The 26,537-nt window shown below is 31.5% G+C and overlaps 2 protein-coding genes and 1 non-coding gene across 3 annotated transcripts; 2 read left to right on the plus strand and 1 right to left on the minus strand.

Moving 5' to 3' along the window:
• Nucleotides 1–478: 478 nt before the first annotated feature.
• On the minus strand, nucleotides 479–11,858 carry LOC130809783 (dihydroflavonol 4-reductase). Its single transcript, XM_057675584.1, has 6 exons — nucleotides 11,696–11,858; nucleotides 11,417–11,586; nucleotides 8,609–8,800; nucleotides 8,352–8,511; nucleotides 6,380–6,572; nucleotides 479–923 (listed from the first exon to the last, which is right to left on the minus strand). Exons 1-6 carry the CDS (start codon nucleotides 11,811–11,813, stop codon nucleotides 695–697), a joined length of 1,062 nt encoding a protein of 353 aa, XP_057531567.1. The 5' UTR covers nucleotides 11,814–11,858; the 3' UTR covers nucleotides 479–694.
• On the plus strand, nucleotides 3,187–3,301 carry LOC130811953 (U5 spliceosomal RNA). The gene has a single exon (XR_009041565.1). It is a non-coding gene; the product is annotated as a U5 spliceosomal RNA (small nuclear RNA).
• A 5,997-nt stretch (nucleotides 11,859–17,855) lies between the features above and the next one.
• LOC130809784 (abscisic stress-ripening protein 3-like) lies at nucleotides 17,856–19,831 on the plus strand. The gene is made up of 2 exons (XM_057675585.1): nucleotides 17,856–18,104; nucleotides 19,461–19,831. Exons 1-2 carry the CDS (start codon nucleotides 17,949–17,951, stop codon nucleotides 19,626–19,628), a joined length of 324 nt encoding a protein of 107 aa, XP_057531568.1. The 5' UTR covers nucleotides 17,856–17,948; the 3' UTR covers nucleotides 19,629–19,831.
• The last annotated feature ends 6,706 nt before the right edge of the window (nucleotides 19,832–26,537 follow it).

Below are 26,537 nucleotides of genomic sequence, written 5' to 3' on the forward strand. Positions count from 1 at the left end.
ATTGTGTTCTTTTCAAGATTTACCTATTGTAAATACTATTGTCATTCTATATTAGTAGGGATATTGACAAGTGAATGATGTTACTCTAAATTCAGAACTCATGTAGGAATATTATTTTGTTTGATCCAACAACTTGGTATTCATATAGTAACTATTTATATTTATGTATATTGTATTTGTTATTGATATATTGTGTTGGATTATGTATATTTGTTGACTATTTATATATTGTTAGATTTTTGTATAACAATATAAGTCACATATGATATAGTAGTGATAAATTTCGTACTTTTGGTTATTTCAATAATTTTGCAACGCGTATAGTTTAGGATAATCTATTAATCCATCTCTTTCCTTCCCTTTTGCATTATCTCCATCACTTCCTACTCCAGTTCTCCTTAATAAAGTAACCGTACAAGTGTTGCAAATTAAAAGAGACCGAAACAAATATGAGTCTTCCTAAGCAACAAATAACTAGTTTGGTCTTAATTAATGTTATTATTTGAATAAAACATTTAACATTATACAATGCAAGAAAGTTTAGCAATTACTAAATAATAACTTCACAACAACACATTAATTAACATAATAAGGTCTTCAAAAAGATTATTAATAAGTAGTAATTCCTACTAATTAGGGCTTAATTTGCTAAATTAAATATTCCATTTTCATTCTTGCTAAATTGCATAACATATTAAGAAACTTGACCTATGCTTAAGTTATTATTAGATGCTTCAAGCTTAGTGGTATAATTCTCATAAGTTTCATTTGCTAAGGGAGGAGGAAGAAGCCCTTTAGCCCTACAACTCTCAATAGCTTCTTTGTACATGTCTTTTAATTCATACTTGAACTTGAAGTTTAAGTCCAACAACTTCTTGGAAGAAAAATGCACAATCTCCATAACCTCTTCAAAGTCTTTAAATCTGTACATAAATGAAATAAGTTGAACGCTTATCATAAGAGTAAAAAGAAAAATATTTACGGAAAAAATAGATCAATCTATCTAATAATGGCGTTCATGTTGCAAATTTTAATGGGTGACCAAAATATATATCTTAAGAAATATAGCGACAATGGAATTTGATAAAATTTTTAGCTTAGTTTACAACTGAAAAATTTTAGCTTAATTTGACACATATAGATGATTGAGTGTTCAAACCATCTAATGCTAATATTTGGTAAATTAACTGGTTAAAATAACTTGTTATAAATTAGCTATTTTAGAACAAACTAGCAAAGTTTACAAAATCAGCTGGTAGATCAACCGGTTGATTAAACTTAGTTAGTCCAATCAGTCATCAGTTGTTTCCTTAAACACTCGAAATCTCTAGTTTATGCTATGGTTTTTGTTTTATCTTTAGTATAGGTGCATGTGTTAGTTTTTAGGTTCCATATTAATCTTTTAATTTATTGTAATTTAAAAAGGAAAATCACTTTAAAGAAATACTATACTTACCCTATTTGATTGATAAACTTTTCATTTTATACAGAAATATTGCAATTAAGTTTTTAAAATCAAAAGCATCCATTTAAAACTAAAAGGACACATCTTGTTGTATGAGACTATCTCACACTACAAAAATATATCAATTTGGAGATAAAACCCAAATCTAAGGAAAAAGGTATACTGAAAAAAAGGCAACAAAAAGCTTTATCGCAGGCTGGCGACAAAACCTCTGAGTCGCTAATTTTGTCGCCAACATGTCCTTTGAAGCTAAACCTGTCGCCAATATCCATGGGCGAGAAAAAAAAAAGGTTCAAATTTCAGATATGTTATTTTTGTCACCTAATATGTCTCTATAATGATGGTTTTCGTTTATAAATACAGATGAATGTTTTGTTCGGTTCCAATTAAGCACAAATACGTTCTTTCTTTCTAGTATATTCTAAAACTTTAGTTCTCCAAAGGGGGTATTTATTTGCAAAAGGAGAAAAATTTGTTTACTTAAAAGGTAAGCTTCTAATTTTTTTTGTTATTGTATTCATTGTATTAGTTTATTCATGTACGATTATTCTATATATGTAATATTGTTATGATTATTACTTGTTTTACATGTAGAGCTGTTTAAAACAAACCCGACCCGAAAATCCGATCCGAAATCGAAAATTATCCGACCCGAAAAAATGTAAGTTTTTTAGGTTTACCGAACCGCAATTACCCGAACCGATACTTCACTCGAACCGTTTGATAACCGAAAAGGGCAAAATCGAACTCGAACTGCAACCGAACTTTATAACCGACATATAAACCTTAACCGATGTTACCCGAACTGAACAGTGATCGACCCGAGTCAAATCCGACCCGAATTATGCACGTAACCGAATGTAACCTGACTAAAATCGATTAAGATCGAACTGTTTTTAACCCGAACTGATACAAACCCGATCGATTATTAATCGAACTGTTTTTAACCCGAACTGATACAAACCCGAAACGATTGTAAATCGAACTGTTATAAATCCGAATCAAATTTTCACCTAATTTTAGCAAATTAAGTCCAATTTCAGTTTTCTAATAATACGGAAAAAAGAAGAACACAAGTTCTATACAGAAGAGATTGCAATATATATATATATATATATATATATATATATATATATATATATATATATATATATATATATATATATATATATATATATATATATATATATATATATATATATATATATATATATATATATATATATATATATATATATATATATATATATATATATATAAACTAATTGAAATAAATTGATCTGCCTATTAGGGCTGGCAAAAGCTGCCCCGACCTGCTAACCTGATCTGAAACCGACTCGAAATTAGCGGATATGGGTTTAGATTTTTGACCCAATTAATTAAATGGGTCAACCCGACCTGATCTGTTTATTAAATGGGTTAGGTTCAGGTTGAATATTTAAACCCGAAAAAAACCTGTTTAACCCATTTATTAAATTTAAGACGGATCAACATTTGCCAAATACTTCGTAAAATTAAGATAATACCAATTACTATGTATTGAGGGATTTGTCAGCTGAAGATGACTTTCAATAAGAAAGGAAGTTGTCCCACATCGGCTAAGGGATTTGTCAGCTGAAGATGACTTTTAATAACAAAGGAAGTTGTCCCACATCGGCTATGAAAGATACTAAAAGAAAAATCCTTTAAATCACTTCCACAGATCTCATACCAACTTACGCAGCCACGCCGTGAGCACAAAGCGAACTATTCTTCCGCCTTTTACTAAAGAATACCGTGTGCTCGCTGCATTAAGTGGCATACGTTTATTTTTGGAGGAAGCCTTTATTAAGATTAAATGGGTCAAATGACCTGAAATATATGAATTTAATGACCTAAAAAAAAAGTAGGTTAAATGGGTCATTAGCAGGTTGATCCGATTTGCTACAGATCAGGTTGGGGTTTCAATTTTTGACCCATTAATTAAATGGGTCAGGTTCAGGTTAAGGGTTTATTGACCCATTTATATATGATCCGAACCTGAAAATGACCCAACCCGACCTGTTTGACACCCCTATCTGCTATATCTGATAAAAAAATCGGTAATTATTTTTTGTAAGTAAATGAGCATACATTAATTAAAAACCTGACTATTAACTTATTTCGATATTGACCTGATCAATAGTTATCCGTAACCGATAACTACTCGAAAAATAAAGCTTGAACCCGATATGTACCCGAAAAAACCGAACCAATTAGTAATCGATGAAAACCCGAGACCGATTGACACTCGACACGAACTTCAACCGACGCCGAACTGATGCTAACCCGATAGCTTGAATAACCGATCTCTAACCGAACCGTAACTAACCGACTCGACCCGAGTGTGACCCGTTGTAACACACAGCCGAAAAATAACCGATCCGAAATGCAACCGAACCGAATAACACCCGTCCGAAACCTACCCGATCAACCGAATGAACACCTCTATTTACATGTATGATTATTAAATTTAATATTTGTATGATTATCATTTGATTGTGTTTTAAAATTTAATACAGGTTTATGCAATGACGGATGATGTTAGTTATTATTTGTATAATAGAAAGTGGATGATGGTAGTTATTACAAAAGAGAATTTGACGACGGGGTATTTAATATAGTATTCATAAGGGGGTTAGAAGAATTTCTAAAATTTGAGATTTCAAAAAGTCGTTCATAAAAAATTAGATGTCCTAGTGTGAAGTGTAAAAATGTTATTTTTAAAAAACCAAATGATATGAGGGATCATTTGTTACGGAAAGGATTTGTGGAAGATTATTACGATTGGAGGTATCACTACGATATCGCCGCAGGTGAAAGTAGCAGTGCCAAATATGCGTTTGTCCCGGAAGAAGTACATATTCCTTCTCACACGCATAACCCTGAGGGAAATAATTACATTGGTTCATTATGCTGTTGCGAGTAGATTTTCGGACATGCACCTAAACCTCTTTCCACAAAATAAGTACAGTAACGTGGAGGAACAGTCGCCTGATGGTTTAATACCTAAAGAGCAGAATCTAGAGGCCAAAAGTTTTTTCGAAATGCTAAGTGCTGCAGACAATCCGCTGTATGATGGGTGAAAAAATTACTCTCAGATGTCGATTATAGGGAGAATGGCGAATCTAAAGACATATCATAATTCTTCAGAGAGGATGTACGACGATATGTGCACTTTGGTGCGGAAGGCTTTTACCCCAACCTAACTCGATGACATCTAATTTTTACGACACAAAGAAGCGATTAGCGGGGCTTGGGTTGCCATCAGAGAGGATTGATTGTTGCATTAATGGGTGTATGATCTAGATGTCGTACTGCGAATGCCAGACGCTGTCGTACATGTTCGACGACTAGGTGGGTCATTGACGATGTTGGAAACAGACACATTTCAAGGAAACAATTTATAATCTTCCGATAAGTGCATGATTACAACGATTGTATGCATCTCGAGTTACTGCCGGTGAAATGAGATGGCACACTGAGCACCACATACAAGAGGGGGAAATGTGTCACTCGTTAAACTCAGAGGCCTGGCTACATTTTAACGCAACACATCAAAATTTTGCCGCTGAGATTAGAAATGTTAGGCTCAGTTTGTGTACATGCGAATTCAACCTTTTTGGAAGCTCGAGACGGTAGTATTCATCGTGGCCAGTGATTCTGACACCTTACAATCTGCCTCCGTGAATGTGCATGAAGACACCATACATGTTTTTGATAGTCATTGCGCCAAGGCCTAATAATCCAAAGCAAAACATCGACACTTACCTGCAACCTTTGATTAAAAAACTTAAGATGTTGTGGAACGACGACATCTTAACCTATGATGTGTACACGGGACATAACTTTTGTCTTAGAGCGACATTGATGTAGACAATCAATGACTTTTCGGCATATTCATGCAAGCACAAGATGAAATAAGGGCGCAACTTTCTGAGCTTGAGAGATATATGCATGAATTGTGCGTATTCATGCAAGCTCAACTTGACGAGAACAACCCTACTCGCGAAGATATAAGAGAAATGTGAGGGCGCTTACTAGCTCTTGAAGAAACTTGTCAACAATTACGAATTGAATTACAAGGAGAAAGCAGTAATGCAGGTCGTGGATCAGGAGTAGGTGGTCGTCAAAGTTGGGGTGGTGATATGGGAAGTATCTCAGGTGGATCTGGTGGTTCTGGGGGATCGCATAATACCCGCGGTGGTGGTAATCGCTCAAGTCGTGGTGGTTATTTTTAAGCTTTGTATATTTATTCGCTCAAGAAATTAATGTAAACAATTTTGTAATATATATTTACTTTTTAATCTAAGATCCATTTATTCATTAAATGTAATTTAAATTACTTTGTTGTTTATATATAGTATTTAATTATTATTTATAGAAAAAAAGTGAATATTTTTTATTATGTTAAGTAATAATAGTAATAATTACTATTATTATTTAACAATAATAACAAATATTCAATTTTTTTATGACCTGGAATACATATTAGCGACAAATTATGTGACAATAAAATGGCTTTGTCACCAAGCTCAGCGACAAAATAGGCGACAAAATTTCTTTTTAGCGACAAATTTTTTTGCGAAAAAGCATTTTGTCGCCATATTTGTCGTCAAACGCCTTTGATGACAAAATAGGGAACACAAATGCTTTGTTGCTAAAGGTTTTTCTATTTGTTGTGTCACCGAGAGACGAGCCTCAAATATGAGTTAAATAACTCGTCTCATACATTTAATAAAAATATAGACTCCATGTTTGAAGTCGTCTCACCGAGAAACAGTCTTTTATAAGAAAAGCTCTAAATGAAATTAGGTTAGAGTACTTCATTCACCTCATTAATATATTTTATATTTTATATTTTATATAATAGAAAAAAGAAGACAACATGCATACTTGGTAGGTATATTGTAGTCTGGATATTCGTCCCTCAACAATTTGGCAATATCGTAGATGGTAGCGTCACAAGCTGAAGCAATATAACGTCCCTTGGCATCAGGATGCTCATACAAGAATATATGAGCCATGCAAAGGTCATCCAAGTGCACAAATTGTCCTTGCTTTATAATTGAATAGTGACCTTCATTTCCTAGTTTTTTGTCAACCATACAAGTAATGAAGAGTCATAGTTATCAACTTAATATCACACACAAATTATGATCCACAGATACAAGTAATAAAGATCATATATATATATATATATATATATATATATATATATATATATATATATATATATATATATATATATATATTTTGTTAATGAATTAAATATCAATGTGAAAATATAATTGGCTACTTGTGACCATAAAAAATCATGATGTGATCGTGATTACTGTATATATTGGTCACAATATCACAGATTGGGATGAAAAAGTGGATACGCAGGTGTGGATATACCCCCTCCCCTATACTCATACGCAGAACAAGTCGTCTTAATGAAAGTCGCTATACAATACAAATCAATACGACTGTTAAGAGTTTCAAAAGTTTAATATAGTGATTTCAGTGTTACAAATGATTAATCCTCAATTTATAATACTCCTATTTGATTAATAGTCAATATGAATTAATGGTTATTTGTAACTTGTACTCTCTGTCTCACTAAAATCGCTAATGCTATGTTTGGGAATGTTGATTTCATTTGAAAATGTGGATTTGACTTAAATCTAGTGTTTGGCAAATAAAAAATTTTTAAATTTGGAATTGAGTCAAATCCACCTATGTTTTAATAGTGGTTAAAGATAAGGATTTGAGAATGACCTCCCTAACTTTGTCATTCTCAAATTCTTCTTTAGGTAGCGTTTAGAAATTAAGAATTGAATTGAATTGAAAATTTAGAATTCAATTTTGCAATTTCTAAATTATGAATTCCAAATTCAAATTCATTGTTTGGAAAATCTTAGAATTTTCAATTCCATAATTACAAGTCCTAAAATATGTTTGGAATCATTGAAATCTTCAATTTCTAAATTTCAAATTCTAACATTATTTGGCAAAAATGACGAATTACTTCCAAAATTCGATACTAACATTTGATCAAACACAATGGTTCAAAAACTATTTTGGTAAAATTTAGTCGTTACTTAATCCGATGAACCGTCATTTATCCGTCCTTGGAACCGACTTAACCCGACTTCTAAATGAATTTAAAATAATGTAAAAATCAATGTGGATACAAGCTCCGATTTTGAACCGATTTGAAACAGTTAACCCAAAATTGACCCGATGACCCGAATGAATATCTAGAGGCAACATCTCCCATATACAACAACACGCTGCCAATGCTACTATAAGAGACCCTACCAAGAGACCCTCCCATAGAGATTAGTTATATGCATATCGTGTCGCAATGCTATTCACCAAGCTAAAACTTAAGAAAAAAGAAAAGGGCATTCAACTAACAGTGTCTTCAAAGTCTTTTAAAATGTTATACAATGTTCTGAAACCCAACACACATGCTCCTGTCATTCCAACACATACGAAAACTTATGGAGAAGCTTGGAAGTCTAGAGCTTGAAGGTGGTGCACAGTTTCTAGAATTGATATGACAGGCCTTCGGCTGTCATTTTAGTATGGAGTATTTGAAAGAGGATTGGAATTGAATTGAAATTGGGCCAAATTCTATAATTGAATTTTATGACCTCCCAAACAAGTGAATTGAGGCAATTTAGAATTTACAAATCAAATGTGCATGACCAAACACACCATTAATAAATTCATAATTAAAATTTACAATTTGAAATTAAATGCTTATTTCCAACAATCTAAAAGAAATGATTTAATGTGAGACTTTTAGCATTTAATATAGTAATCTCAATGCGATAAGAAAATATAATAAGAAATCATATATAATAAGTACACTTACTAGTAATAGGAGATAACGCAGTTATGAGACTAGGAGGCAATGTTGGAGTTAAAAAAGGTCCGACCACAAGAGGTGGAATAATACTGATGAAATTAAAATTATTTTCAGTAGCAAACTTCCAAGCAGCTTGTTCTGCCAATGTTTTTGATACAAAATACATCTGAAATCATACATTTAAAACATGTATTAGGACATTAATCTTGAAAAATATATAATAATTAATATTAATATTAAGATGAAAAATTCCAATTAATTACCCAACCAGTCATCTTTTTAGAGCGGCAAAATTCAATGTCACTCCAACAATTTTCATCATAAATAGGTTTTTGAATTTCTTCAACATTGACAGTTCCAGCAGATGATGTGAATATCAGCCTTTGGATATTTGCCTTCACGCATGATTTCATTATGTCTAACATACCATTTATAGTAGGTCTAATTATTTCATTCTGTAACAAAAACCCAAATAAATTAGACTTCGCTAAATATTGCACTATGTAGAATCAAAATAATTTTTATTTGGGTTGATTACTTAACATAACCCATATCGCCCGTTTGATTAACGATACTAATTGGTGGTAATGAAAATGATTTATATTGTAAATTTTCATGATATGTATTATATCATTCTCATGATAATATATGATCGATCATAAAAAGGTATTCTTGTTCATAATTTTCTTATATCACGTACCTAATACTACATGTTCAAATGGTAATTCACTGGAAATAATTTTGTAAAGAAAATAAGATTGTTGAAGGAGAATGAACATGACCATTATGTTTATCAAAAGATATTTCTGCCAAAATTACACCAGATTTCCATTACGATTCCCACCATTTAATACTCTTATGAATGGTATCATGAATAGTGTGACTTGAGTGCAGAATTGATGTGAGCATTCATGTGTGACTCTTGGGATGGAATCCCATGAGTGTTTAATGTGGGTGTATTAAGTTGAGTCTTGATGATTGTGATTTATGATGGTGATTAAAAGTATGGATTAATGAGGTAATAAAGTGTGAGTTATTCATGGGAGTTATGGGACTTAATGAAGAAGTGTAAAGGTTTAATTCAAGATGCTCTACTATGCAAGTCGAGCAATATTGTCAGAAGCCCTCTGAAGTGCCACTCGACCAGCTCACTCGATCGAGCGAGCTCTCGAATGGGTCGAGCGAGCAGACAAAATGCAACCAGAAACTTCTTGTAGCCCGCTCGACCGACGAGCCCCTGTCTTGGTTGAGCGAAGTCTCTAATACTCCTAGGATGCTGTTTTTGACTCTTCAAGTACTTGGGGTTGTTTCATTATTATTTATTCATAGCTTTAATGTATTTAATGTTACTTAGTGTAACCTCTCCTATAAATAGAGAGCTCTCATTCACATATCAAGATACAACAACAAACACAACCCCTAAGCCAAACACACAGCCTTTTGTTTTTATCTCTTACACAATTGTAATACTTCATTTGTAAGAGTATTTTATACTCCATTGATATAATATGAACAGAAACTACACACGACGGAGGATGTAGCTATCTTTGGGTGAACCTCCTTAAATCTTTGTGTCTCTTTGCAAGTTTACATTATCAAACGTTGTTTTATTCTTTGTTGTTTGCATCGTTCATCTAAATTCTTAACATCGTATTAATCTTGGCAAATTATTTCAAATACCAATTACCAAACGGACTGTATGTGTTGTTCCTGGTATTTAATGGACTCTAGAAAAAATAAAAGAAATAAGTACTCTTTATAAATGGTTCGTGGTCGATTCTGGTCTTTAATAGATGCTCAAAATTATAAAGATGTAACCTTATATATTATTATTATTATCCTACACGATAACATTTCTGAGGTGATATATTAATCTTTTTTCTAATCTGGGTCTTGCCTATGTTAGTAACGACCCAGACAACCCTTATGATGCAGATATAATACAAGACCCATGCTTGAGGTTAAATATTCTACTAAAACAATTAATCAGATAATTGAGATTTCAAAATAGAGTTATACTTTCTCTATTATGTATTTCTTGCTACATTTTGACCGTGCATAAGAAAAAAGAAAAGAGAGTTGTTACTGAGACAAAACTAAAATAACTTCTCAAATGAGGTGAGTTACAGTGAATAAATAAATAAAAATTAAGGTATTTCACTTTAAGGAGAGAGAAATTTGATAAATGTTTTTTAAATGTATTTAAAAGATAAAATATATATCCATGTGAGATCTCGTTAGATTCGTCTTAATGTATACTTTTTTATTATGTATTTTTTATAATTTTTCATTATGCGTATTTAGAGATATTGAGATTTAAAATTTACTTTGAAAACTGTGTAAAAAATAAACAAGAAAAAAAAAGAGAGTATATTGCAAGTAATTTAAAACGGCTAAAAAAATATTGCAACCATTTGAAACGGAGCAAGTATGTTGAGTAATTTCTCATCTAATTAACCAATTTCCCTTTGAAATTGTGCATTTGCGAACCCATAATTTTATCAAGGTGAAAGTCTATGATATTGCATTGATTCCCATATATAAAATGCTCCTAGAGATGAGAAGCAGAGCTAAACATGAGTATTAATTGATACATTTTTAATATAGACTTGAAATATTAAGTTAAATTTTTGATTGGATTATTTAACATGATATTCCATCTTATTCTTCCTATTAATCTCATTTTCAAATAGGGTTAACTGTTAAGTCACCCAATTAGCCTCATTTTTGTTTATGGTATATATTTTTTACGTTATTACCCTTAGTTATATTACCTTATTACAATTAATCAAATGAAGAACCCTTAATAATTTACTTGTTACCCTTTCTCTTACTTTTCTAAGTGGTTCCATTTGATCTATCTAAAAATTATTAAAAAGTCAAATGCGACTAATTAGAAAAATATGACTATATTTGGGAGTGTTAAATAAAGAGTTTATAGGTTTGGATTTCATATTAACTTTAATATATTATATATAATATATTATGTAAGTTATTAGCTTAAAATTTTGTTTAAGTGATTTACTCAACATACATACTAGTACTAGGAAAAAGCTAGCTAATTAATGAACCTCAGGATCCTTGGATTCAAAATCCATAGGGGTGGCAACATGAAAAACTCCAGAACAGCCACTAATAGCTTCATCAAAGCTACCTTCTTCATTAAGGTCTCCTTTCCATAGTGTCAATTGAGTTTTTGCGCATGGCAAATCTAACAAATGTTGCACTTTTTTCAAGTTATCTGAAAAATTAATTTTAATAACAAAACAATAACATTAATAACTAATCCACGTATAGAAATAATATAATAATTAATAAAATAAATAAAATAGATAGATAGAGAGATAGACCAGGGTCTCGAACAGTGGCTCGAACAAGGTAGCCACGTTCAAGGAGTCTCTTGATAAGCCATGAGCCAATGAAGCCAGATGCGCCCGTAACACAAACAATATCTCCTTGGACAACCATCGTTTTTTTCTCTTCTAACGTATAAATACTTCTAATCCTTGAAAATGAAACAACGTTGTGTAATTAGGATATTGGTATATATATAGTGCTTTGTTTAGTTGGCATTTGATTTGGAAGTATGGGCCATATGATGTTCAATAAGCATACTTCATCTTTTTTATTTTTTTTAAATTAATATTTTTAATCTATTTTTTCAATTAGTTGATTTATTGCAAATCCGAAATATTATTTCACTAATTTTCCAAAGTCACAATTTTAAAAAGACTAATTTGCGAATTACAGCGTTAACGTTTAACATTTTTGCGAATTACAACCTCAATGTTTATTATTGCGAATTACAACCACCAAAGTACCAAAGTTTGCAGGTTCAGAACAAAACACTGAATTCCGACCACCTTTAATTAAGTGGTCGGCGTCGTGTGTTTTTGGCCTGAACCTATAAACTTTGATACTTTGGTGGCTGTAATTAGTAAAATTAAACATTGAGACTGTAATTCGAAAAAAAGCTAAAGTTTAAGGCTATAATTTGCAAATTATTCTTTTAGAAATACTCACGTGTAAGTGATTCTAAAGTTTGGATTATTTAAACTTAATCAAAAATTAGAATTATTATTGAAAAATCCATGTACAATTGGATTATTTTGGGTAATTTTTCCAATGATTTCAGAATTAGTTTATGAAATAATTTTTCATAATCATCAGAGTTATAATATGTAATGAGCTAAGGACATGTTTAGTTATTGGTATTTTAGTTAACAAATTGGTAATAATAATAAATTTTAATTTAGCTAGAAAAACTAGTCGACAAAGCTTATACTCATGTTTGTTCTGGTCCAATTACTTATAATGTTCACAAAATCTATTCTCATCTATAATTATTGAAAAGGTGGGTATTAAATGGTAGTAAATAATATGAAGGAAATCATAGAAAATGTAAAGATGGGAGCTTTATTACCATGAAAATAACATAACATAACATATTTATACAAAAATTAACACTAAAAACATACTCTTATTACAATTATTTAGTACTAACAATCAAACATCATCCAATTGTACTAAGTATGAGTATTAATAATGCGGCATAAATAATTCAACATTTCAAATATTAAATTGATTAACTTCCACATAGAGGTTAAATTAAAGGTAGCTAGATTGAAGGTGTAATGGTAGTTGAAGAAGGGAAGATATATAGGTAGGTGGAGCTCGTGGTTAGTACTTAGTAGATTGGATATTAATTGGTTCAACAATTTAGATTAAGATACTTAAACTACAGAAGGGAACATTCATAAGTTTATGTATAAGCATGGTAGAATGTTTGGTTTTTGTACGTAGGTTGTAGGTTTTCATAAAAAATGTAGCAAAATTATAAAAATAAGCATATAAATGTTTGATTATTGTGGAAATGATGAGGTAAATTTCATCACAATTAACACTAAAACTAGTATTTAGGGTCGTCTCCTAAATTTTAGGGTCTTTGTGCTAATTTTATCTTCAAAACCCTTAGAATTTAAGAAAAGAAAAAAAAATACTAGTATATGATAAAAATTTTCCATTTATTAAAATATAATATTTGACTCTTTATTACTTGGATACTCTCGCGTAAAATAGTATATATATTTTTGCGGTATTTAAAAGAATAAATTAAATAAGTATAGAAATAGCTTTTTGGGGCTTTGCGATAATAGGATCTTGTACTGTAAATTGCTTTGCACGTGCTAATCGACGGCCATATTAGTATATTTATCATTCTTTAATAACATTAACCTAATGTGGTGAAAGAGTAAGGATTTAGACTCTCATATTCTCAAGTGTCTAGCTGTAAAATTAGATCTAGAAGATCCAAATCAGGTTCATCTTGGTATTTTTAAGTAACCATAAATTTTTAACAATTTTCTCACAAAAATAAAAAGAAGCGGATTTATAATTCGAAGGATGATGTTGTGCAATCATATTAATTAAATATCTATTTCAATGTATTTTTAATTAGTTTGTATTTTATCCTCAATATATTAAGTTATACATAGTCACGTGGAATCTGTCATGTGGAATTTGTTACGTGGAATTCATCTTAATGCATGTAACTTTTATTAATATTATTTTTTATTATTTTTAACTAAGTACAAATGGAGATATTTATGATTGAAATAAGGCTTCGACAAGTATGCAAAAGTAAGTGAGACATTTAATTAGAATAGAATAGAAGAGAGTATCATCATCAAGATTCAAGAATTATGAAGATCAATAAATAAAGAAATATGCTGGTGTTAGACTCGCTAATATTTTTTTGAGCCATTAGAACTTGGTATTATCCTTAATTTAGCTTGTTGCTTTCATAAATTAAAATTGTCTTGCAATATCATTGTGTTATGAATGGTGTGACTTGAGTGCACATTTGGTGTGTGCATTCATGTGTAACTCTTGGGTTTGGAATCCAATGAGTATGTTAATGTTGGTGTATTAAGTTGAGTCTTGATGATTGTGATTTATGATGGTGATTAAAAGTATGGATTAATGAGGTAATGAAATATGAGTTATTTATTGGAGTTATGGGACTTAATGAAGAAGTGCAAAGGTTTAATTCTTGATGCTCCTAGGATGTTGTTTTTGACTCTTCAAATACTTGGGGATGTTTTATTATCATTTATTCATAGTTTTAATGTACTTAGTGTTACTTAGTGAGATCTCTCCTATAAATAGAGAACTCTCATTCACACATAAAAAATCATCCACAAAAATACACCCCAAGTCAAACACTAGTCTATGTCTCTTCTCTATTGTAATTCTCCATATTTGAGAGTTCTTTGAACTCCTTTGATGATATAAGAGATACTACACACCGGAGGAAGTAGCCTAAGTTGGGTGAATCTCGTTAAATCTTTGTGTCGTTTTATTGCATTACTTTCTCCTACAAACATCGATATCATTGATAGCTTAATTGTTTGTCACAAAACCTCATACTTTCGATCTTGGCAATATTGGAGTTTGAAACACATTGTTCGAACTCTAATATAGCATCGTTTTCACATTGTCTAATACATTTTCAAATAAATCTTACTCCATATAATAACTAAATTATTATTTAGAAATTCACGATTCATAAAATTACGAAGCTTGTTCTTAGTGTATGTCACTGAACAAATCTCCTTACAAGATATAATGTTGCCACCGGAAGAGTCACCATTGTCTCTCATGATCTTCTGATTGACAATGTAGGTTGAATATATACAAGAATAAACTCTATGTGTTGGGTTAACTATATAATGGCCCAATAATATACCTTAAACACAATGTTAACCCTATAACACCGCTATTTTCAAAACCAAATACTCCATAGTTTTTTATGTGTTAAATGTTTCTTTACTTCAACATGTTTCATGGAAAGCTCGTTGAGATTCTTTACAATCCAAAATTTTGTCACTTCGAACATGTTACGTTGGAGGTTAATGTTTCATGATATGTTAATATTTCCCTTCCACTTTGAATGAGTGGTGAATAAAATTCAAACTGATGACCTTCTGTTACGTTGACTTTTAATACCATGTGAAGAAATCAACTTAACCAAAACTTTTAGTTGAATTGATTTTTCGACATTTTATCTCCTTTTGCCTGTAGCATGTAGGCAAGGTTGTTAAAATCAAGATTTTACTTTGAATCGAAAAAAAAGCTCTCAGAATCGGATCGTAAGGTCAAATCGTAAAATCAACCGATTTTACGAATTTTGTAGGTTTAAGATGTAATAGTTGTTTGTATTTATTGTTGAGACATTTTCAATGTAAAAAACTACACTTAGATTCATTTTTTTTTCAATTACCTTTGCAATAATTTATAAAATATCCAATTCTTACTTGTAATTCAATATCATTTAACTTAAAACAGACAAATTGACTTAGATTTTACACAAACCTTGACAAATAGAGTGCACAAATTAATTTTTATCCATAAGAAACTTTTTTTTGCCGTACTTTAGATTGAAAGTGCTTAAAAAAAAACAATGAGATCTTAGTAACAATATTGGACACACAATTTATTATTCTAACGTAGATAGATTCAAAATAATGATACATGAAATGAAAAAAAAGGAGGTTGAAGTTCATATCAAAATCAAAATCAATATAATATACGATAAAAATTATAACCAAAAAACACAAAACAAGATTGATAATGGTGACTTGGCCAGTTAAAGAAACAAAATAAATGACATAAATCAGAACAACATAAAATAAATATGAAACTTTGATTCGAATCAAAATCAAAATAAAACAAGAAGAAATAATGATGAAAGATAGATAAATAAAAATCAAATCGGAAATTACAATAAATCAGAAATGAAAATCAAAATTATTATCAATTCTACAATTGGAAATAAGAGAAAGAAAATCAAAAGGGAAAAATCACTTACAAATGGGGTTGTGGATGACTAACTCATAAGTTTGAGCAGATATATAAAGAAGAAAAAAATGATGAGAAAAATAGTAGAAAACGACTAAGAAAGGTGAAAAGAAGATGTGAAATGATGTTTCTTTCAATTTGAAAATATAAAATAGGTACTCTTACGATTTTATCGATTTTAACTGATTTTAATAACTTTACTGAAAATTTTACCTAAAAACAGATTTAACCCAAATTCAACTCGATGGATACAATTAAAATCATAGAATCGTCCATTTCAAGTTTCAACGATACAAATTGCGATATTAACAATGTTACATATAAATATTCTCTAGCAACCCAGATGTTGTGGCAGCTGGCAGGTGAGACCAGTCTCATATGAGATTTTAATTAGATGACAAAATGACGTTTTATTCACGACTTTTTAACATGACTAGTCCTGCACATACAATCAAATTAATAGCCAATATTTTTGTAGAAAGAGCATTATAAAGAAACCCAAATACATACTTCCTATATCCACACTTGTAACAGTTGAATAATAATACTATCAATCCTCAATCGTTTTTCCATAATTTATGACAAATAATATAGTTATATAAGATTTTATTTAATTCGTTTTAAAATTTAACTTAAATATTTAGGCAAAATAAAAATATTTAATATCAAAATATACATTAAATTACGTTATAGAAAATATAACAAGTATCGTTAAATGGAAAAAATATAAAAGTACAATAAATTTAATAATACACGAGAGAATGAATTAGCCCCTATTTTCTTTATCATACACTAACAACATTCAATAAATCTAACTCTACTTCATCGGAATTTCATAAAAGTTTAGGCCATACATTTTTTTTTTCATAATTTACGAATTAAAACCTTTAAATTTATACCTTTTGTGAATAATAGTTTTAATATTTTTTTTTTTCAAATTAAAAGACATTAAAGTATCAATGTCTATAGCGTTTAAACCAATTACAAAATTCCAACCACTTAACTTAAAATTTTAACCACGAAAATGGTCAAAATTCTATGATTTGATTTGAACGTTGTAGACATTGATAATTTGATGTCTATAATTCGAAAATCTCTTTTTTGCATATAACATAAATAAATTTAGTTCAAAAAAAATCAGTAATCACTAAGAAAAAATACACCATTTAAAAACATGATTAAATTTAATAGAAAAAACATACAATTTTGCAATATTCACTCTTATTCAATAAGTAAAAAATTGATTTAGACCCAATCTTGATGTACAAGGAATCATTAACAATTAAAAATCAATTTGGATTATTTTCCAGTTGTAGAATGAAGAATATGCTCAAGATTGATTTGGTGTAATGTGGATGCTTCACTAGTCAAATACCTCACCAATCACATAAATACATAATAAATCCTACTATTCACATTGAATTGAATAATTGTACTTCCTGTTCTATAATACTTGCTATTAATAATGATATTTATCCATACAATATGTCACATTCAATAACAAGTATTATGAAACGGAGGAAATATAAAGAATAGTCTTATTATCATTGTGGATATACATGACTTGACATATTCCCTTGCAAATCCACCCAATTAAGATTTTTCTTATAATGAGGAAAAAAATATCTAGCTCTAAGTAGCCTATATATAACCTTAAGTTTATTGAACAAAATACACCAAATTCATATTGTTCTTAATTTTTCTATAATAATTTGTTAATTTTTAATAGATTGATCTTAAGTAATGGCCGAAGGCGAGGAGAAGAAACACCACCACTTCTTCCACCGTCACAAGGAGGAAGACGATACGCCGAAGGACCCTGAAGAAGAGTTGAAGCATCACAAAAACATTAGCCACATTAGCAAGGCTACTGCTCTTGCTGCTGGTGCTTATGCTTTGGTACTTTATTTTCCCTCTTTTCATTATTGTTCATTATATATATATGTTGATGTTTATACTAATTTTTATTCAATAATTCATAATTAATAATTATGATATATAAATCACCAATAAAAGACAAAAGTTATAATAATAAAATAAACACTCATTTTTATTTAAGCCAATCTAATGTACTTCTATATCTTGCCCACCTTATAGGTCTAATTTTAATCTTGAATTTATAATTAATCTTACTTTTTATGTATTCGTTGATGCATCTTACATGTATTATGTAACAAAAAAAAGCACAACCCATAATTTCTACCAAAAAAATTGTAACTAAAAATTAAATAGGGGATTTTTTAGAAGTGGCCTTATGCGATCCGATTGTTTTGATCCTAAAATTAAAATAAAATTAATTTGATCAAGATATACACAAGATTTACAAAATTTATAACAATAAATCATAAAATAAATTTGATAATTCAAACTATCAACTTTTTTTTTGTTTGGACTTTAAGCTCTTCTTAAGGGATTGACAATCCCAACGTTGGACTTTAGGAGTGTTTGACAAATAAAAGTTAGTGGTTTGTTGTTGACTTTTTAGTTAACTTGTTTGATCAACTGAAAGTGGTTGATTTTTTTGTTGGCTTTTAAGGTAGTTAGATAGGTCAACTATTTAAGGAATTATTTGGTAAAATTATATATTGATTGTTGGCTGTTATTAGAGAAAACGTAAATCATCAAGTCAAAAACCAATAAAAAAAAGTCAATTTGGTTAGCTTTTTCATCTTGGCATAAAAGTCAAAGCCATTTACAAACTAACCAAAAAACTATCCAAAAAACTATTTACCAAACATCCCTTCTAATTGAGACTGTTATTACAAGGTACTCCTATTTCTAATCTAGGTAAAATGTTAGGCATTAAAATTACAGCTAGTCTCTTGAGAGATCGTCTCCTTGAGAAACGTTTCTCAAGCCCAGCCCATTAAAGATTAATGTTTAATTATTATATTTTTAATGCCTACTTAAATTATCTTTAATGCCTACTTAAATGATCTTTAATGCCTACTTACCGTATACTTAAAGTCTACTTTATATCTTAAATGTCTACTTACATAACTCTTAATGCTTACTTACAATATTTTAAAAAATCGCCCCAATTAGAAATGGTCTCTCAAAGAGACCATCTCTCATAAGAGTTTGCGTTAAAATAAACATTTAACATGGAGATCATAGAGTTGTTAGAGCATATAACAGAAAAAATGATAGACGAGTTAGTTCAGTACAAATGTATAACGCATAAGTGACTGTTCGGTTCACTCTATACTATCGTCATGAATTTGTGAGTGATGGGGGTTATTGTGTAATGTACAGCATGAGAAGCACAAGGCGAAAAAAGACCCAGAAAATGCACACCATCACAAGAAAGTAGAGGCAATTGCGGCCACAGTTGCAGTTGGAGCTGGTGGTTTAGCATTCCATGAGCATCATGAGAAGAAGGAAGCCAAGGAGAAAATCAAAGAAGCTCATAGTGGATATTAATTAATCATTATAAAACAAATTATACTTCTATCAATAAATGTTTGTCCAAAATTGAGGAGAGGACTTTGTTATCTTACACCTTGTGCATTGTATTTACTATTTTATGTTGTTGAGATCTTTATCTTTCTTATCATGTATTTGTACCTAAAAAATCACAATGTGAGCTTTTTTTATATAATGTTTATAATTATTGTTAATGTTCACCGAGTGTTGTAAGTTGCAAGTTGTCGGATAGATTCACTCTCTTTGAGGATTTTGCTTTAGCCGGTGGACTCTTTGACCGCATTTTTCATTATGGGTATGAATTATCTTCTTTTTTCTATCCCTAGACTCTGATTATACTTTTCTATGAGTAGGATATACTAGGCATAATAATGATGATGAGTCTTTTATCTCTCCTAATTTGCTAATTTTGATTTTATTATTTACTTTATTCTCTCAAAATCAATTTTTATGTGTGTTGTGTGGGTTGTAAGTGACATGTGTCTTTTCCAAGCTGTTGAGTCAAGAGCCATTTCCCATGAGGTTAGTGATGGTTTCGATCACTTGATCATGCATGCTCCATCTTGCGCACTAGAGAGTAAAGATGAGAGTGTTATGGGTTATGGACACATATGCTTAGGGTCACTTGATCAAGTGATGAATGATGATGAGTTGATGTGTCGTCTTAAGGAAGTAAAGACTCGAAGAATGGAAGGGTTTGAAGGCTGGTCGACCCATCGAGCATGAGTGGCTCGATCGAGCCAAGCAGCAGGAAATAGGCAGTAGGTGGCGAGCAAGAACCGCTCGACTCGAGCGAGGTTGAAATAGCCCAAACCAGTACAAACAATATAATAATATTGTCTACAAAGCATAGCGGAAGACTTATAGAAGTTTGGGCTGAATCCAACCTGTTGCTCGATAGCCGTAGTAAACCAATATCAGAGTATTTAAAACTTTTTACACAATTAAGTGAGTATTATTTAAAAAGTATTACAAAATTATTACAATTTAATTTACAAATATCTATTTTACATTTGTATTTGAAAAAGAAATCATCGCCTCGCACATAACACACAATACAAGTAGGCATCGTCTCCACATCAGAGCGAACCTGAAAATGGATCTATCCCCCATAAGGGATATGCCCTATCAATGATTGTCAACAATTGAATTGTTGAGTAATACAACAAACTATTATATTTATATACAAGTCATTAACAAACATCTCCAATTAAATTTCTTATTCAATTAGTAACTATTTATAAACATTATTTTATCCATATCCAAACTCTTTTAAAAGACTGTTTGGTATCGACATAAATACGGCTATGAACCTTTAGTTCATAACGAATCAAAATACGGCTATATAACTTTACAAGTTAATAGCGAAATAATACGGCAAATGAAACATATGCTTTCATTGCGAAACAAACAAAACTTTATATACCAAACATATTTATTCAAAACTCATTAAAAACAATAATGTAACAACAGTTTAAAACGTGGGAATATATGGATCGTCAGGTTGTAGGCTTGATCTAAATCCTGAGAACACGGGTGATCGTCATCACCGAAAATACGGCTCTTGCAAGAAAGAAACGGGATCGGGGGCTCAAGACCAATCCGAATAACCATTACCTATTATCAAGCTATAGGATTTCACAATAATCCGGATATAAATATTCGTTGCCAATTCCCAAAAACGGACATTTTTATAATGTCGATTTCAATATAAAACAAAACAATAATTCACTAAATTTTCTTTTGAAATCAACAATCATTATTTAAAATATAAATCAATTCATCATCAACCATCAACATATAATAACCTGAGTTACTATCAATGGAGTTTAACTAATTTTACACCAATCTTAAATCCCAATATCCAACTTATATCCTATTCAAATAATATCAACTAATCAAATACCTAATTGATACTTATATTCCAAAATTTGATACTTGTACCAACACCCATAATAATCAATTAAGGACCATAACTCAACAATACCAATCAATAAAGAAAGAATAATAACCGTAAATTGATCCCAATTTGAACAATTAATCTCATGATTGGTAATTCGCGATTTTTATGACAGTCTGTTAGTATTTTGGACATAACTCTCTCATACGAACACATTTTGGGGTGATTCAAGTGGCTACACGACTCTAACTCAGAGCTCTACAATTCTTATTAAGATACTCAAAACCTAGAAACAATCAGAACGGCCCTGAAAATGGCAAAATAGAAACCTCATTGTCGATTTCCATGACAGCCTATTAGTATTTTGGACATAAATCCCTCATGCGAACTCATTTTGGGGTGATTCAAGTGCCCCGCGACCGCAATTCGGAGCTCTACAAATCTAATGAAGACACCAGAACCCAGAGATGACTCCAACTTTCTCAAAAATAGCCAAATAGATTCGAATAGAACAAAACAAACCTCATTGTTGATTTTCATGACAACCTACTAGTATTTTAGACATAACTCCCTCATATAAACTCATTTTGGGGCGATTCAAGTGCCCACACGACCGCGATTTGGAGCTTTATAATTCTTATGAAGATACTAGAACTCAAAAACAATCACAGCTGACCCGAAAATGGCCAAAACAGAACACTTAGTTTCTGAACAGAAATTTCAATATCCAAAATACTAAATTTTATACTAGAAACCAAATAACCCAATCAACCAATACTAATCAACACTAAAAACAACCCAATTACCAATTGAATTCATATACTCATCTTAAATTTAAGTTGATACTTAAATTTGAATCAAAGACCCAAATTGAATCCACAAATACTAAACTACTTTAAAACATTCAATTAATACTTAAATAGAATAGTTTGTGGGTTACCTCAATCACCATTGAAGAATCCTCCAACTTTCAATCATGAAATTTAATTTGAATCACAAAATTTTCAATTTGATCTTAGTAGATGAATCCTAATTCTCGTTTCTTCAATAAACCCAAATTTTACACTTGAATTGATATAAACCCTAACTTTTTCTTTACCCAATTTCATGAATATTACTATCAATCTTAAATCAAAACTCCAATACAAACCCTTAGTTATACCAATAACCCATAAAGACTTAATATTTTAGTTCAATACTTAGTTTTGATTTTTGATATCATAATAATAAAGATTCATAAATTTTAGAATGAAAGATGGAATGAAAAAAAAATGAAGTAGATAATGAACATTTTAAGTTTCTGATATTAAAATGATGTGGCTTTTTGATAAAGGTTTAGGAAGATAAGTTTGATGAGGAAGGAATTCATCCTCCTGATATGTATCAAGGAAAGGAGATTAGTGACATATTATTTTTCATCAACCAATCACACATATATGGGTTATGTGTCTCACACAACATTAATTCATTCATTTATACTATATCCAATTTTCATCGTATAACTTATTTTAATCCCAAATCTAATACAACTAATATCCAAAGGTAATAGAAAATTTACCCAGTCCACATAAATTATCGTATATAAGATTCAATAATCCCAATCAAACTTAATTAATTACAATTAATTAAGCGGCTAATTTTTTTGGCTATTTCAGAGGTGCAGCCACGTATCAGAATGCGTTTCTGTTTTATGTTCGATTTTGTGGGCTTTTTAAGGCTTTTGTCTTAGGTTATTCTAATATGTTTTAGGGCTGTATAAGGAGTCTTAGAATATCATTAGGGATAGGGAGAGGCATACACAAGCGAGTAAAATTAGGGTTCACACCATAAGAGTTCTTCCTCTTTGTATTTGCATGTTTGTGAGAGATTGACATTAAAGGTTCAATTTTTGCTTTGAGAGATTGTTCTTAAAGCTTTGTAAGGTGAGTCATTAATGTATTATTGATTATATCAATGATAAGATACTTTTTTTGAGGGGGAGGTATCATTAGATACCTTATATATTGTGTGTTTTGCTTCTTTCATTATTGTGCTATGTTTTTTTGTGTTTACATTGCATTTGTTTGTTGGTTGTTTCTTCACCATTTCCATAGCTCATTCACAAGAATTGGTATCAGAGCTTTAGGTTATATTTGTGGGTTGTTTTGTGGGTGAAAGTTAGAGTCTTTGGTGGAGAATCAATATGGGTGTTGGTGCAAAGTTTCATATTCCATTGTTTGATGGAAAAATGAATTTTTCGGTGTGGAGGAGCATCGTAGAGGACTTGTTGGTGCAACAAGGGATTGATGATGCTCTTGAGAAGAGCAAGCCCACAACAATGAATGAAGGGAAGTGGGTAGCCATGAAGAAGAAGGTGGTGAGCACTATTAGGCTTGCCATTGCACCCGAAATCAAGTATAACTACTTGATGGAAACTGAACCCAGTATGTTGTAGGAGAAACTTCAAAAGATGTATGCTTCGAAGTCTCTTACCAGCAAGTTATGCTTGAGATGGGAGTTGTATCAACTCATGAAGGAGGATGATACAAGTATGCAAGATCACATCAATACATTCAATCAATTGGTGTGCCAATTGTTGAATGCCAATGAGAAGCTTTCCGATGAGGAGAAAGCCCTACTACTCTTGGCTTCACTTCGTAAGAGCTATAAGAATATAGTTCAAACTTTGCTCCTTGGGAGGGAATCTATCACACTCGATCAAGCTTTGGTGACGTTGAGTGAGAATGATAGGTTTATGAAGATACATGATGGGGAAGATAAGAAGGGGAGTAGGGAGGCACTATTTGGTGAGGGCTCAAGAGGGATAGTAAAAAAAAAGGGTTATTAAGCAAGGTGGATGTCTCAAAGGAGGAATGACTATAGTAACAAGGAGTGTTACTATTGTAAAAAGAAGGGACACATTCAAATGATGTGCAAGGAGATGAAGGAAGACCTCAAGAAGATGAAAGACTTGAAGGTTGGAAGAAGAGATGGTGAAAGTAGCAGGAGTCCCGCTCTAGGCTTTGTGGATGATGATGATGACTATGATGGTGTGCTTCTTGTTGATAGGGGAGTGACTCATAGTAGGGAGTGGGTGATTGACTCCAGTTGCTCATTCCATATATGTTGTGAGAAGGAAAAGTTTGTTAAGCTTAGCTGTTGTGATGGAGGCCTTGTCACCTTACCTAATGATGATAGGGTGAAGGTGGAAGGTATTGGAGAGGTTGTTATTGTGACACATGATGGTGTCAAGAGAAGGCTAGGTGGTGTGAGGTACGTTCCTAAGCTTGAGAGGAACCTCATATCACTTGGTAGGTTGGAGTCTAAAGGATGCAATTTCAAGGCTAGTGGAGGGTTGTTGAAGGTCATTAAGGGGAGTATGGTGCTCATGAGAGGAAGGAGGACTGAGAGCAACTTGTATGTGTTGCAAGTTGATGGTGGTTGCCTAGGCCACATTGATGATGGTTGCAAGTTACCCAAGAAGGTGACATTTGATGATGGTAAGGGAATTGGTCTTGAGGGGGAGATTGTTGAGTCAAGAGCCAATTCCCATGAGGTTAGTGATGGGTTCGATCACTTGACCATGCATGCTCTATCTTGCACACTAGAGAGTGAAGATGAGAGTGTTATGGGTTATGGACACATATGCTTTGGGTCACTTGATCAAGTGATGAATGATGATGAGTTGATGTGTCGTTTTAAGGAAGCAAAGACTCGAAGAATGGACGGGTTTGAAGGCTGCTCGACCCATTGAGCATGAGTGGCTTGATCGAGCCAAGCAGCAGGAAACAGGCAGTAGGTTCTAGTCAGTGGCTCGACCAGGCAAGCAAGAACCGCTCGACCCGAGCGAGGTGCAGCAACGTATCAGAATGCGTTTCTGTTTTATGTTCGGTTTTGTGGGCTTTTTAAGGCTTTTGTCCTAGGTTTTTCTAATATGTTTTAGGGCTATATAAGGAGTCTTAGAACATTATTAGGGATAGAGAGAGACATATACAAGAGAGTAAAACTAGGGTTCACACCAAAAGAGTTCTTCCTCTTTGTATTTGTATGTTTGTGAGAGATTGATATTAAAGGTTCAATCTTTGCTTTGGGAGATTGTTCTTAAAGCTTTGTAAGGTGAGTCATTAATGTATTATTGATTATATTAATGATAAAATACTTTGTTTGAGGGGGAGGTATCATTAGATACCTCATATATTATGTGTTTTGCTTCTTTCATTATTGTGCTCTGTTTTTTGGTGTTTACTTTGCATTTGTTTGTTGGTTGTTTCTTCACCATTGCCATAGCCCATTCACAACACAAGCGTATTGGGTATCAATCACCCTTCTTCTCGTTGGGGGATAAATTAAGTGCGCGCATTTCTTCGTGTCCTCTCCTTGGAGGGGGCACTTGATGATATGTCCGGTATCCTCTTCCCCTTCGGACATCGACTTGTGCGGAATACTAGGTTATTGGCTACGACCATAACTATGAAATGGTAAAGAGATTCAGTTTGTGAATGAGCTTTAATAATCTTTTATATGCATAAAAAAACGTATCAAACTCATTTGAACATGCAAATGTAAAAACAATGGTAATTTAAAAGATGCAAAATAAGTACATTTTTATATTTCTTTCAATGGGATATCTTTAAAGTTCTAATAAATATATGGATATAGAAATAATCTTGTAAATATACGAATGCCAAAAAAGTTTAACAAGTGTTATGGTTTGAGAAATGCTTGTATGACACTGTTTGATTGTGTGGTGATCTGATGGGTCTAAAATGACTCTTTTATAAAATTAAAGTGGTTGTATCAATATTCAAACCTAACCTCAGTTTTAACATTTATCATGACGTGTTAAATATTAAACAAGCGACCTAATGGATTTAAAAGTAAAAAAATATTAATTATTATACATGTTTATAATATGAGAAATAGGTGCTTAAGAGGAGTATGAAATTAGTATTTATGAAGTAGAAGTTTAAAATTTTAGACCGGCCTAAAAAAATTATCTCTTAAAGAGACAATCTATCTCAACAATT

Source organism: Amaranthus tricolor, chromosome 4 (assembly GCF_026212465.1).
Source record: "Amaranthus tricolor cultivar Red isolate AtriRed21 chromosome 4, ASM2621246v1, whole genome shotgun sequence".
In the NCBI taxonomy this organism is placed as follows: domain Eukaryota; kingdom Viridiplantae; phylum Streptophyta; class Magnoliopsida; order Caryophyllales; family Amaranthaceae; genus Amaranthus; species Amaranthus tricolor.

What these genes read in the sequence shown, in the direction of transcription:
- LOC130809783 (XM_057675584.1), bottom strand. Translation starts at nt 11,813, where the DNA reads ATGGTTGTCCAAGGAGATATTGTTTGTGTTACGGGCGCATCTGGCTTC. An exon ending in AGCCACTGTTCGAGACCCTG is followed by an intron (nt 11,587 to 11,695) that starts GTCTATCTCTCT and finishes TTAATTTTTCAG; the next exon opens with ATAACTTGAAAAAAGTGCAA. An exon ending in TTGAATCCAAGGATCCTGAG is followed by an intron (nt 8,801 to 11,416) that starts GTTCATTAATTA and finishes TTTTTGTTACAG; the next exon opens with AATGAAATAATTAGACCTAC.
- LOC130809784 (XM_057675585.1), top strand. Translation starts at nt 17,949, where the DNA reads ATGGCCGAAGGCGAGGAGAAGAAACACCACCACTTCTTCCACCGTCAC. An exon ending in CTGCTGGTGCTTATGCTTTG is followed by an intron (nt 18,105 to 19,460) that starts GTACTTTATTTT and finishes TGTAATGTACAG; the next exon opens with CATGAGAAGCACAAGGCGAA.